Below are 14,873 nucleotides of genomic sequence, written 5' to 3'. Positions count from 1 at the left end.
AGTTTATTTCAAATGACCTTTCAACTATGAGCATGGCCTGATTCACACAATAACTACAGATATCCACTTAATCAATTTGGCTTTTCATGACCAGAACAAGAGCATACCATGCATAATTTTAGTGAGAACTCTGAATCAGAAATTCTTTCTTCTAATTCTGATTTATAAATTTCAGATCTTTATTAATGTGTAGAGATCACAGATACAGAGGCCTTAATAAGAATGACACCAGATATATAGATGCCATTGTGATCTGTGCTCTAAAGGCAGTATTTAACTACAAATGTTTGATACCTTGGGTCTCATATGGATTGATTCTAAACTTGCCTAAGGAATCAGTGAGAATAATGAATAAATGCTAAAGTAGAATATTTTCTGTAGCCTTTTCACGTCATAGGGTTCTACTGAGCAACAGTATCCTGACACTTCCTTTATTAGTAACACTTCCAGTTGAAGGCCACACCCTTTGCAGCCAACAGGAAGTTGATATTTTTACAAGGTACTTCTTGCATCAGAATGGAAGGAAGGATTACATGAACTGTGAACATCAAAGAACTTTATTATCTATTGCCTTTTGCTTAAACTCATGTTATATTATATCTGAAAATTGATTGATACATATAAACATCTGTAGCACACTTAGGCCTGAGCCAAAAATTTAAAGTCATATAAATATCTCAGTTTACAGTCAATTAACATATATTAGAGGAAATTTAAGTAACTGGTTGGCTTTTGGCATACCTCTCTCTTTCTCCCTTGCCCTCTGCCTCTCGCACTCTCCTCTTCCCCCCACTCTTTCTCATTCTCTTCTCTCAGTTCTCTGCCACCTTGCCATATGCTTTCTCTCCTTCCTTCTGTCTCTCTGTCTCTGTCTCTGTCTCTGTCTCTCTCTCTCTCTCTGTGTGTGTGTGTGTGTGTGTGTGTGTGCATGGTTGTTGCTTGTGCCTATTCTACAGGCAATTGATTAGAGACTTGCCCATACTAAGTAGCTTCGCTGGCAGTGAATTACATCTCTGGGTCCAAATTTTTGTGTATAAAAGTCATATTCATTGCTTTTCTTGTAAACTAACACCATCCCTTTTCCATTTAACAGATATCAAGGAAGCAAAGCACAGGAGGTTAAGTCATTTAGTAACACTACAAGGAAATAGTTTGAGCTTGCCATGAAACAGTTTCTAATTGGGAGGAATGTCTCCTATCACCAAATTCAGCATCATTTGGTGAACGGCTATAGAAGACTCAAACTTGCTTATGAAACTCTCTAGTTAAAAGGCAGAGGATCTGGATGCTCAATTAGAAAGGCTGGAATTGCTCTCTAAAGCACAGGTGCTGGAATTTGCAGAGAGAAAGAATTTTTCTTCCTCTAACTGCTTGTTTAGGCTTACACCCACTGCATGAGAGTGTGGAGTCTGTCAACTCCCATTTAATGACATTTTAAACTTGCCTATGGAACTGCCAATGTTCCTGCAGAGTGGTTGTCTTAAAATGACCTCAAGAGGAGTAAATAGAATTGCCATTTAACTCTCTGACTTTGGCAGAACTTGATGCTATTTAGATTTACATCATTTCTAAGCAGCAGTCGAGCCCATAAAATTTGGAATAACAAGGTGTATTACAGCTATGTGAGTTTTGGTAAATAAAACATTATTAAATACTGCATTTATGAAATGAAAATAATACTTCCCAGTTATTACAGAGATGAAGTGAATACTTAATATTATGTAGTAATCAATGCCCTATGTATATTAATTGATTGTTTCATTTATAAAATGTAAATGTGATTAATAAATACATAAAAAGGAACTAGGGAGATGACTCTTAAGAGCACTGGCTGACTGATCTTTCAGAGGAACCAATTTCAATTCTCAGCGCCCAAGTGGTGGCTCACAACCTTCTGTAGCTTCAGTTCCAGTGCATCTGATACCGTCTTCTAGCCATTATAGGCACTGTACATAAGTGGTACATAGACACATGAACATATGCAGGCAAAACATACACCTTTTTAAAAAGTGAAAAAAACAATACATAATGACTGAATGTATCTGAACTCTCTTAGGAAGCCAACATCACCTGATATTGCTCTGAGGTATTAAATCAGATTGATCGGAGGGGGTCATAGCACAACTGAGGCTGTGACCATTTTATTGAGGGCAATCAGATTCATTATACATTAATCCATGGATAATGGCAGTTAGTAGGATCAATACAGTTGTAGTCGCCAGGATACAGTGAAGATTGCAAACTTTACACAGTGTACCAGATTAAGATCTAAGACCAATTGTCCTATTAACTACACATGCTTTGACCATTGAGGGAACATACAAGCACAAAGTTGCCTGAATGCTGTACTGCCTAAAGTAGTGCACTGGTCTCTCACAAACTAGATGGCACAATGTACCTCAGGATCCACGGTCTCTTACCTGAAAAACCTATGATACATGCCTCTCAAGATAGCTAGGCCAGACCAGCTCCATAGTTCATATGCAGTTCATTAAAAGGTTTGAAGAAGCTGAAGGGGAGGGAGATCCCATAAGAAGACAGGCATTCTCAACTAGCCTGGGCCCCAGTGAGCTCCCAGTAACCAAGCTACCAACCAGGCAGCATATGGTCTGAGCCTCACCTCACCCCCACACCCAGACACATATATAGACTGCCAGGTCTGGACTCAGTAGAAGATGTAATGTGCCCAGGGAGGTGGGAGGCCGGGGGGATGGGATTATCATCTCAGGAGGCAAGGGGGAAGAGGAATGGGATGAGAAACTATGGGAGGGGGAGCCAGGGAGAAGGACAATGGCTGGATTATAAATAAATAAATAAAATAATAATAATAATAGGTTTACCTTGACCATTTTCCTTAATCAATGGTTGATGTTTACATATTTGAAATCAGATTATTCACACAACTTGAGACCATGTTCAGGAGAACCTTTCAGCAGGAATAAAATGTGATTTAACCTGAGAACTTGACATGAGATTTACTAGTGGTTAAAGCTGAGAGGAAGGGCAATGCAATAGCTCTTATTTGCAATTCAAAGTGAAAAAAATATGATTGCTTCTCTTATTTCATTCTTTTAGTGAGGGTATTTTTCAGAGTCCTAAGTCACCTGGGATAGCAATTCTCATGACACACGAATGACTGCAATTTCTGATCAAACCTTTTAATGAACAAAGGAATCTAATGTCCTGACAAATAGCTACTTAGGATTTTGAAGAAAGGAAGGAAAGATGTTGTTTAAATTAGCATCAAGTGTAAAAAAAATTAATAATGTAATTGTAACCTGTCTCTATAGCATCAAGTTCAGCAATAAAGGCCTAATGTTGTAGTCTACATTACCATGAGTGTCCTCAGAAGGCTAGCTGTGGCACCTGTGTAGCTAGTCCCTGTCCAGCACTGAATTAGTACACTCTGCATTCAGCAAGATCCGTAAGCTAAGCAGCTAAGTAGAGCCTTTTTCTGAAAACACTTGTTATGATTCTTGTTCCTTACAACTAACTTATTCATTTAAAACGAAGAGACATCTGTTTTCAGTAAGAGTTCAAAAAAGTTCAAAACTGTTCTCTGGATAAGAAAAAAAATCATTCATCTGTCAGTTTATTCCCTCCTTTAGGTGCAGAGTTGACCTTAATGGTGATAATAGTAAGCATTGTCCCATTCCTTCTGGTGGTAGCAATATAGAGCCAGCTGTAAGTGCTATTACCATTCATTTTGTAAAAGTTGTCTATTTATATCACATCTATTTATGTGTTTATTTATGGTGTATGTGTGTGTGTGTGTATTGTGTGTCTGTGTGTGTTTGTGTGTGTGAGTGTGTGTGCACTATAGTCCTCAGTTCTGGAGTCATTTTTTTCCCACCTTGGACTTCCAAAGATGGAAGTCAAGTCTCGGGGCTGGAGGCACCTTTACCTTTGTGCCATCTTGTCTGCTTTTCTCCTTCATTTGCATTATAATTATTGTGGGAGGGGGAACTTTACTCTACTTCACAATGGTAAACAAATTGTTCTATGTGTTCACTTACTTCTTTGGGAATTATTTAAATCCTCTTCATTGAAGTACAGGACTTATATGTCTAGGAAATATTCTGGCCAAAGAAAGTGCCAAATCCCTCTGGAAGTATGTAGGCACATGTGCATATGTTCTGTCTGCTTTAAATACGACTAGAAACAGTTACACATGTAGAATCCAGAAGAGTTGATCTGGAAGATGAGGAGAGTTACGTAGCAGTTACTAGAGACAAACGTGGACAGGGTAAAAACACTGGAGATCTCATATAATAAATACCACAGTTCGACCACCCAGCAGAGTAAGCTCCAACAGTAATAAGGTACAGAAACAGCACATAGTCAGAAAAGACAGTCAATGTACGAAAAATAATAGAGGTTGGCAACAATGAATAATGCACTGCCTTCCATTTGATTACTATAAATAGATTCATGAATCCAAATGTTACTGTGTACCTCATAAACTCAAAAATACATTCCCAATGTGTGCAACATGTCAAAACAAACAAACAAACAAACAACAACAACAACAAAACAGTTACAGGAGCATGAATGAAGTGTCAGAAATGTTGCATGCTCTCACTGAGTTTCTGGTAATTGCTTCTGCTTTTTGCACACAGTGGGTCTGGAAAATGGCTTTAGTGTTTATTTAACATTTTCTTTCCTTGCTTTGCTCTCTGTTAAGCAGTTTCGTCTATCACCACACAGACAGACAATATGGAGTTAGGAAGAAACTACCCAGTGGCCATGCTTTCTGAAAAGCCTCCTTCATGGTCTAATTAAAACACTTACTTTCAAGGTTTCATCTGTAGAAGGTTTTTTGTGTCTATTTTAGTGATTAAATTATAAGCGGATCATGGTGAAGGCAAAAAAATTTATTACAGGGTCTACAAAATGGCTGTTCTTTGTGTTTATAATTATGATGAAGTATGTTTGAGGGTGCAACTGACTATCTGGAGCAGAATATGATAAAAAAGATTATATCAGCAAGTTTCTTCTAATAGAAAGTAATCACTTATGATTTTTAATAATAAGACTTTATTAAATATACTAATAACTTCAGATTTAATTCTGCACTGCCTTTCATAGAAATCACAATTTACAACTTGAAATCACAAAAACCACAATATGCCGATGAGATTTTATTCAGACCATAAATGAGATAAAATATTTGACACTTTTGAGGCTTAAATATTACAGTTTTTTTTTCAAAATTTCTTATGTCTCTTTCTTGTTAAAAAAAATAATCTACTGGAGTCTCAGCTCTCTAGAGATTCAATAATTGCCTGAGCATTCCAAATGCCTCACCACAAATCTCTTCCTCTGAATTTTATTTTATAATATTGTTTGTGCAGTTTTATTTTTATGTTTATTCTTGATTGTGTCTCTTTATATTAATATTAAAATGAGCAAGTATTTCTTGAAGTGAGTTTTCTCTTAGGCAGATATAAGCATTGGAGATCAAAAGCCAGTGTAAGATTAACAATTTGTCATGGATGTTGCACAAAGCAAATAAACCCGATATGAATAATTGAAAATGTGGAAGGGGTGTAAAACAAGAACTTTTGAAAGTTAGCTCAAAGCTCAAGTCCCATAGAATAAATGCTTCTCACTAAGTACCTGCTGAAATAGGTTGGTGCTGAGACCTCACAAAGAAGGGACAGTGGTAGGTTGTCAATATTGTACCATCTTATCTACAAATATGTAGACTGTATATTCTTGATAGGAACCTAGAATTAAAAAGACGCCCATAAGCTGAGACATATTGAATCATGTATTAAATAAGTTCCTTTTCAGTTTGTTCTAAGAAAACAAACAAACAAACAAAAAGAGAAGGTATATTCACTGCCTCTTAGAATCTGGGCTCTTTTTAATGCAGGGATTATATTTTATGAGAAATTTAAGATTGAAGATGTAGCTCAGGAGGAGAGTGCTTGCCTACCTCATGGACGAGATGCTGGGTTTGATCTCCATTACTGCCAACAGCAGTAGCAGCAGCAACAAACCAACCCACAAATAAATGTAATGAAAAGAAATTCACCTCTAAATAAAAGAGCTTGCAAGTCAGGCTAGTGTTAAAACGAGTCAATAGGGGCTAGAGAGATGGATCAGTGATTAAGAGCACTGACTGTTCTTTCAAAGGTCCTAAGTTCAATTCCCAGCCACCACATGGGAATAATCGTCTACAGAGTAACCTGATGCCCTCTTCTGACATCCAGGTGTACATATAGATAGAGTACTTATACTAATTAATAAGATTAAAATAGAAAAGTGGAAGATTTTATTTTCTTTACCTCTGTGCTAAGATTTTCTTACCTTGTCTCTTTAAGGTAATAGTCAAAGTACATATATCATAGCTCACGGATAAGCAATTCTGGTAGATACTAGCAAATTATATAAGAATTTTTACTTTATTTAGAAAAAGTGTTGTCAATCAGACCCTAAGTGTGCCCCCTATCTTGATGTATCTATAGAGTATGACTGTAATTGAATCTTGGTTGTTTTGGTTATAATTTTATTTGGCAATCTTTCTTAACAAATTTCCTGTTTTTCTCATTATAGGTTTTATATACACTGGAGAAGTTGTACATCGAATGCTAACAGCTACACAGTATATAGCCCCTTTAATGGCAAATTTTGATCCCAGTGTTTCCAGAAATTCAACTGTCAGATACTTTGATAATGGTATGTATTACCCTGTTTGTGTTGAATGCATAAAAAACAAACAACAAACAAAGGAACAAACAAAACCTAGCAACAACCACAACAAACCCACGCACCAGATTCTTATCAACCTTTTTTGGGGGGGAGGGTCTGTATACCTGCTATCTTTGTTAGGGTTTCACTGCTGTGAACAGACATTATGACCAATGCAAGTTTTATAAAAGACAACATTTAATTGGGGCTGGCTTACAGGCTCAGAGGTTCAGTCCATTGTCATCAATGCAGAAACATGGCAGCATCCAGGCAGATATGGTGCAGGAGGAGCTGAGAGTTCTACATCTTCATCTAAAGGCCACTAGTAGAAGACTGACTTCCAAGCAACTAGGGTGAGGGTCTTAAGCCCACACCCACAGTGACACACCTATTCCAACAAGGCCACACCTCCTAATAGGGTCACTTCCTGGGCCAATCATATACAAACCATCACACCTGGTTTGTAAGTATACCACATGTGCTTAATACTGTTTTGTATTCTTAAAATGTTAAAAGTGATATAAGGTGGTCACACAGATATTCACTCACTCATTCTTTCATTCAGAAAATGATTGTTTACATGACAATAGAATACATAAGTGGCTAAAGACAGAACTTCCCACAATACGTATGTGTTTGATGCTGTTTGTCATAAATCCTTCCTATTGTCTAGCTAATGTATAAATTTAATACTAATGAACTTCAGGCAGAGGCAAATGGCACCCGCTTTTGAAATTAAATTTCTACAGGTTAATTTCTGCAACTTATGCACCAATATGCTGAACTCACCATTCCAAATTATGTCAGATGCATTTAAATTTTACTTAAGAAGATAAATTATCTTTGACAATAAAATGTGAAATTGGTCAGGTTAAGATCAACCAGGCCTACTGACATCAGTCTAAACCCTGTATTTCTTTGGAGAATATATAGAGTGTCTTAGTCACTGTTTTCTTTCTTTGAAGAGACACCATGACCACAGCAGCACTTATAAGAAAGATCATTTAATTGAAGGTGGCTCATGGTTTCAAGGCTTAATCCATTATCATCATAGCAGAGAGCATGGTTACAGGCATGTCAAGCATGGTGGTAGAGAAGATGTGAGAGCTACATCCTGATACATGGCCAGAGGGTTGGCATGGGCTTTTGAAAGCTCAATGCTCATTCCCAGTGACACAGTCCTTCCATAAGGCCAAATTTCCTAATCCTTCTAAAGCTTTCAAATAGTACTACTTCATGGTAACTAAGCATTCAAATATATGACATCCTTTGGGGGCCATTCTTAGTCAAACCATTACATTCTGCTCTCTACCTCCCATAGGCTTTTAGCCATACAAGGCAAACATGCATTTAGTTCAACTTTACAAGTCCCAAGATGACTGAGAAGTTCAAAGTCTAAGGCCTCATCTGAGACTCCTGCCAAGTTCTCATTGACTTGGTTGGAACTTGATCTGCTGCTTGTATCCGCTTCTGTTGTTGATGGTGTCCTTCATTGCTTAAGCTTTTCTTTCATTTCTCTTTCCTTTAAACATTTTGTCTCCTTGAGCACAACACATAGTTCCATTAGACTTCTTGTCATTCCTTATCTCCTTGACCTCTACGGTTTATATTTCTCTTTCTCTATCTTGCTCACTTTCTTACAGATCTAAATAAAAGTGATTTCCAATAACCAGATGACATAGTCAATATTAGGCTGACTTGAAATCTTTTTCTACCAGTGCCATTAATCCACAGCTCTTCAGTTTAACCTCAGGCAGAATTTGAAGGACAAGGACAGAAAGCAGGCACTTTCTTTGCAAAATACCCTGAGAACAATTGGCTACTTACTAATATCCTTCCCTTATGAAACATCGTAAGCTGTCTCCTACCGCATACATGATCCAAAACACATTTAACAATGTCTTCTGTACTCCTGCAAGGATGTCCCTTTAAGCCCTACTTTAAGCATCTAACCACCATTCTAGTCCGAAGTCCCAATATTTTTCATATTCCCCCAACAAATAGTATGGTCAGGCCTGTCACAGCAATACCCCGCTCCCTGTTACCAACTTCTACCTTAGTCATGGTTCTATTGATGGGAAGAGAAATCGATGACCACTACAACTCTTAAAAAGATAATCTTATTTATTGTTTCCATGGGTGGCTTACTTCATTATCATTATGGTAGGAAACAGGGTGGCTAACATGGTACTGGAGAGGTAGTTGTGAGCTACAATCTAATCTGCAATTTGAGAGAAAGACACTGAACTTGGCTTGGGCTTTGAAACTTCAAAGCCTGCCCCCAGTGACACAATTCCTTCAACAAAGCTCCTATATGATCCTTTCAAATAGTGGCGTTCTCCAGCAGCTAAGCATTCAAATTTATAACCCTATAGGGGCCATTCTTATTCAAATCACTACAGAAACTATTTTTAAAACCTATATTATCAAATATTATTATAAATCAAATAAGAGACTTTAGGGAATACAGGCTACCTTTAAGAGTATTTGCCAACTCCAATGGGGAAAAGTTAAAAACCTAAACTTTCATTTGCAAGTGGTTATCAATGAAACACATTCCAAATTAGAGATGGTGGTGTGGTGTGTGTATATATCTTTCAACTCTAGGAACTCATTAGGGTAGTCACCTGCATACTTTATGCATGCCATGGGGGACATTGGTTTAGTAGCATGGTATACTAAGAACTAGGCTTTTATATTATTGGCATTAAAAAGTCATAATGTATATTTAGTATTCTCTCCTCTCATAGGCTGTCATGTTGCCTATTTCTCTGTTACAAATTAACATATACTACTCCAAATGACCTCTAAGTTCTTGACATGGATAATAACTATGTACTAAGAAATCTACCTTTAGTTCTTAGCACAGGAATATAAAAGATGGTGGGTGACAATAAATATTCAATGAACAAATAAATGAAAATTTTAAGTATTTCAGATGAATTTTTACTTCTAAGAATTTTGGAATCACAAACACTGAAAAATATTTTCTCTTGGTGATGTAACTTTTGTGTTATGGACAAAGAATATATAATTTCAATAGTATGATATAGAAAGCAGAGTTATTGCTGTGTCATTTATTAATACATCAAGCAACTTGAAATACTGCACAGCTTTTAATGTCATAGTAACTTACTAAGGTAGCCTTTAAATTGACTGGATAGGATCACTGACATCTGCTATAGGATAGGAACAGCCTCTTGAAAGGGTAGAGCTACAGATCACAGGCTTTCTTCTAAAATAAAGCCATAATATTTAAAGAACCAATTTTTATGGCAAGTTTCAAATGTTATAAATAGCCCAAAGGATATCTGCAATCAATGTGAGTCAGGAATGTTAATATGCAAAATGAGAGATCTATAAAAATAGTATCTTTCATTAGGAAATAATTTGATGGTTCATAAATAGCAAGTTATATAGTACAGTTCTTAACAATGATCAATAGCCTGATCAAGCACAGAATCATAAGAAAGGGGGAGGTACTTAGTCAGCACTTGTTTATTCTAGTTATGCTTGTAGATTGAATATCAAAGGTTGGATTCATTAATGATCAGGTGATTTAATTATGATTCAAGAAGCTGAATGCCAATCATATATGGACTCCTCCATGAACTCCTTTGGATGGCAGGTTGATTGGGGAAGGGGAGATGGTTTATGGGATATTGGGGGGGGGAACTAGGAAATGGGACAACATTTGAAATGTAAATAAATAACATACCTAATTAAAAAAATAAAAATAAATAAATAAAAGAGTTCTTAAATGTTTCTACTTTCCTTTTAGCCAATAGACCAAAGATAGGGGAGAAAGATGTTAAACGGAACAAGGAAAAAATGTTTAGAAATAGTTTTTGGGGGGCTGATCCAATCTTCGTTGTCAGGATATCAGCAATCCAGTTTAAAACATCAATCCCAGATCAGTAGTAGTAGTTCAGTTTAATTGGCAAACATCAAGCACAAATAAATAGCAATGACTCAATCCAGAAGAAATCACAAGGCTGGGTCTTATTGGCAAAAGTCCACAGAAATGGCAAGAAGTAGCCAGAATACCACAAGAAGTTTTGATGTGTTTTTCTCTATGAAGTCATGGCAAGCAAAGATCAGTGAAGACCAACAAAGAGTTGCAAGGTGAACCAATACAAGAGTATCATTCTCTGTCTATTCAGTTCTACTTACACTCTCCCCAAGCATCACGTTTCCTCTCACATGACTGCTTCAGCAAAGCATCCTCTCATAAGACAGCTTCCATGTAAATATATTTGAGATAACTGAGTCTCAAAAAAAAACCCCAGAAATTTCCACGTTAGCTATCCATGCTTAAATATCTTCAAAGAATCAGGTTGTGAGGGTCCTGATGGGAAGTAGAGCTCGTAGCTCTGAATGAGAAGCTAATTTCTTAACAGCTGATAATTTTCATTTACTCCACTGTTGTTCAGTGTGATGAGCAGAAAGCAAATCATAAAAGACAACTATGCTCACCTGTCTGCCATTATTGTTCAACCTCAGCACTGTTCACTAAAATTTGAAACATGATACCTTGGTCTTCCAGTAGACAAAATAATAGGAATATTTAGCAACTTTTAAAACTCAAGGACAACATTTATACTAAGAAGTGTTTCTATTACTATCATACAGAAACACAAAAATAAGCCACTCTGCCACTCAACAAAGTAAAGGCTTTTCCACGCTGTGCTGTTTTTCACCCATTATTAGCAGAATGTTAGAAATATCTTCATCCTGGAGAGAAGGCTCAGCCATTAAAGGCTAGAATCACAACCAAAACTATAAGAAAATATCTGCACCAGAATTTGTGCTGAAATACTTATTTATATTCACTTCTTTTCACAAAGGATGTGAAACCATTGTGTTTTCTTGTATCAAATCAGAAAGCCCTTGAAGGTAATAATCAGCCTTCCCACATTATAGGAGAGGAGGCCACTGCATGCAGGTGAATGATGTCCCAGTTAGGAAGAGAGACTTGGAGGCAGTTAGTGGTCTGCCTTTACCTGTAGCACAGACTATAGCAGAAGGTACACAATCAAAGCTTGAGTGAGGTAGATGTTGTAGACATGATCAAAATGCTCTTGCAAATGTGAAATTATTGAATATGTAAAGATTTTAGCTATCAGTATGTTTTAATATTTTCTAGATTTAAAGCATGATATCATAGACACAGTGATATCTGTAACAAAGAGTGCTATCACCTCTACCCCTGAAAGGACTGAGCATTTCCTATGGCTAAAACTTCCAGAGTCAAGTTCAACAATGTTTTGGTGTTCTTTCTAAAATTGTAACTCAATAGAAGCATTTCTAGTCTTTTAACATCCTTCAAAAGTTAATAAGTAGTTAATCAAAATACTTAAAGTAACAAGCTTACTTAAAAATTCCATTTAGTTCTAGACTCATTACTGATGCCTAGTGCAGATGCTATTAATTCTACCACAAAATAATGATATTGAAAAATCAGGTAAATGTTGTCATTTTGTACATTTTATTCATATAGCTCTGTTTGGCTCCAGGATTTCATATACATGAGCCTCCCTTTGGGGTTCACAGCAGAAACTAGTCCTTCAACGTGCCTACACATTGTAGACAAATACAACCAAAGCCCTTAAGGGTGGTGAAGGGTAGCAAAGGACTCCTATTCTCATAATGTTACCCATTTTTTTTATTTTGTCACCCACCTCAATCCCTGAACAATTGTCTCCATGCCTCTGAACCTCCACTCTCTGTTCTATTTTCTTGGAACAACAACTCTAATTTAAGTACCACTTTTTTCCTCATCCTTATAGCCAAGTGTCATCTAGCGGGCCGTTATTGGCTGCTCCCTTGTCATCTTATCCCATTCCTGCTCACTACCCTACTCAAGTGTATCTTCTTTATCAAACCAATGTCTACCAACTACACGTCTGTCTTCATCACATGTTGGCCCTTGCAGCTATGCATGTAGTCTTTGCGGAGCAGATTAGGAGCAGTGTGAACCACCAGCATTGTGGATGAGGTGGGAGGAATGAGGGAAGATTTATACAGGCTGTGAGCTGAATCGCCTATGGAGAGTAGGCAGGACACACAGAGTGATGCGGCTCTATATGAGAAGTGTCATCCTCTGAGCTTCAGCATCCTCTGGGAATTTGCTAGATATACAGACTATTGCTCGACCTGCTGACTCGAGGTGACCTACAATCCTAGCTACTGGGGAAGCCAAGTTCATAACCTGCAAAAATATAGCAGGAGTTCGATGCTAGCCACCCTAAGAAACATAATGAGGCCTTGCCTCCAAATAAGAAATAAAAGAAGGCAAAATTTGAAAGCCAAACACCCAAACAAATTGCTTAAAGTCACTGGTACAGAGTTAGGACCAGATTTATATGCATATATGTGATATATATAAACTATAATCACATATATCTATATACAACAGATTTAACCAAACATAAAAACCAACATATAGAGCTAAACAAAGGTCATAGCTGTTCATGGTCTATTTAAAGAAAGCATGATGTCCATAAAATCAAAACATGAATTCTCATTGGTGACCTGAGTATCACTCTTTCAAATTAATGTTTTGCCTCCACGCTTTCAGAGTAAACATGAAAAGATCGAGGCACCAGAGTGAGATGTACAGCAGAGCAGCTTCAGCCTGTGTGGTCCTACAGGGCTCGGGGAGTCAGCCCAGGACTCTGTAAACTGCTCCCCAGTCTCCTGGAAGCACAGCAACAAAGATGGAAATGCAGGCGTCAAAGAGGAGCAGTTTCATCATTTGTTAAAGGAACCTTTTCAATAGAAGAGTAAAATTACATCTTCCAAAGGGCATTAAAATGTCTTCTATAAGTAAGCCTAGCTTTTGTGAAGGAATTCTTCTCAGCATTGGCCAAAAGTATTTGAAATCCATTCAATTCACCCTGCTGTTTAGAAAGTGGCTCATGGAAATCTAAGGACATAGTATCTATTAGGCAAAATTCCACCATGCTAAGTAGGCACTGCATTAACCTCAGTGTGAGCTTAGGTTTTTTGTTTGTTTGTTTGTTGTTTTAATGTGTGTGTGTGTGTGTGTGTGTGTGTGTGTGTGTAAGGAGGTTGTTTCTCTCTCTCTCTCTATCTCTCTTTTAGCTTGTAAGTTTTCACTTCAAAGGATTCAAATAAATAGCAAAACTGAAACAATTTTAAAAGTGTACATCTACCCTCTGTTAGGATATAATAGTATGAGGAGAACAGAATCTGTGTGGGATATTACAGAAATTCTTATTCTGAATCTAATTATAGTGAAATTTGCAGAAGTACAGATTGTTATATGCATCTTAAGATAAAAGGCTTGTGACTGTCCCCAGAGTCAAATGTAATGAATATCAGTGACAGTGTATGAAATTGTTCTTGAAGGAGACTAGAGAGATGTAATGGGTGGAGGCAATACATGATTCCTAACTGAATCATTTATATATAAAGGGCACTCTAACTTCAATAAAACGCAAGGATTGGATATTAGTAATATACATCTCTTAAATCAGTCTAATATGGTCTTTTATATCAGTCTAGTTTTGTTTTCTGCTATTTAAAAAAAAGTTGGATGCTGTAATGAGATCTCACAATACAGGGAGGGGGAAAACAGAATGGAGAAAAAAGTCAACAGGATGTCTCAAAAGAAGGAGTGAGGAATGCCATTTGAAGCTTAAAACATTCTCAGGAGAGAGTTAAAGAAATCCCCCAAGGCTCCAGAGGAACAGAGAGGTCTTCTCAGTGGGATTCTCTCTTTTCAAGTGTGCAGAAGGAGTAAAGGGGGCCCTGGCTGCTGTTTCCTGATCACAGACTTCCTTGTGTAAGTTTGAGTGCTGCAGGGTTCAGAAGGTGGGTTAAAAGCCAGCACCTGTCTGATGCAAACTCTTCTCCCTCCATAGCCAGCTGAAATGCACTGAAGGAAAACATTCCTTGAGGTAACTATGCATCCTCGGGCTGGTTTTTATGTAGACAGTCTTAGCAAATAGAAGGCTTTCCCTGAGTGGTCACTTCAGAATTAGACAACTTGGCTGCCCCACTTCTAACGACCAGAATCTTCAGCAGATTCAGGAGTTCTTTCATTCCTTTCAAGACAGGGTTTCTCTGTGTAGCCCTGGCTGTCCTGAAACTCACTCTATAGGCCAGACTGGCCTCTAATTCATGTACATCTGCCTGCCTCTCCTTCCTGA

At 37.4% G+C, this 14,873-nt stretch overlaps 1 protein-coding gene across 2 annotated transcripts in view; it reads left to right on the top strand.

The window, feature by feature from the left end:
- The window catches only part of Plxdc2 (plexin domain containing 2), a 411,297-nt gene that overhangs the window by 280,450 nt on the left and 115,974 nt on the right, over positions 1-14,873 (top strand). For both annotated transcript variants that reach the window (XM_052156655.1, XM_052156654.1), the window contains exon 5: positions 6,562-6,684. In XM_052156655.1, the coding sequence (XP_052012615.1) occupies positions 6,562-6,684 (123 nt within the window). The remainder of the gene's footprint in view (positions 1-6,561; positions 6,685-14,873) is intronic.

The sequence above is a fragment of the Apodemus sylvaticus genome, chromosome 14, assembly GCF_947179515.1.
Source record: "Apodemus sylvaticus chromosome 14, mApoSyl1.1, whole genome shotgun sequence".
Taxonomy (NCBI): domain Eukaryota; kingdom Metazoa; phylum Chordata; class Mammalia; order Rodentia; family Muridae; genus Apodemus; species Apodemus sylvaticus.
Note: the sequence above shows the minus strand (reverse complement) of the source record. Positions and strands in the feature narration are given on the sequence as shown.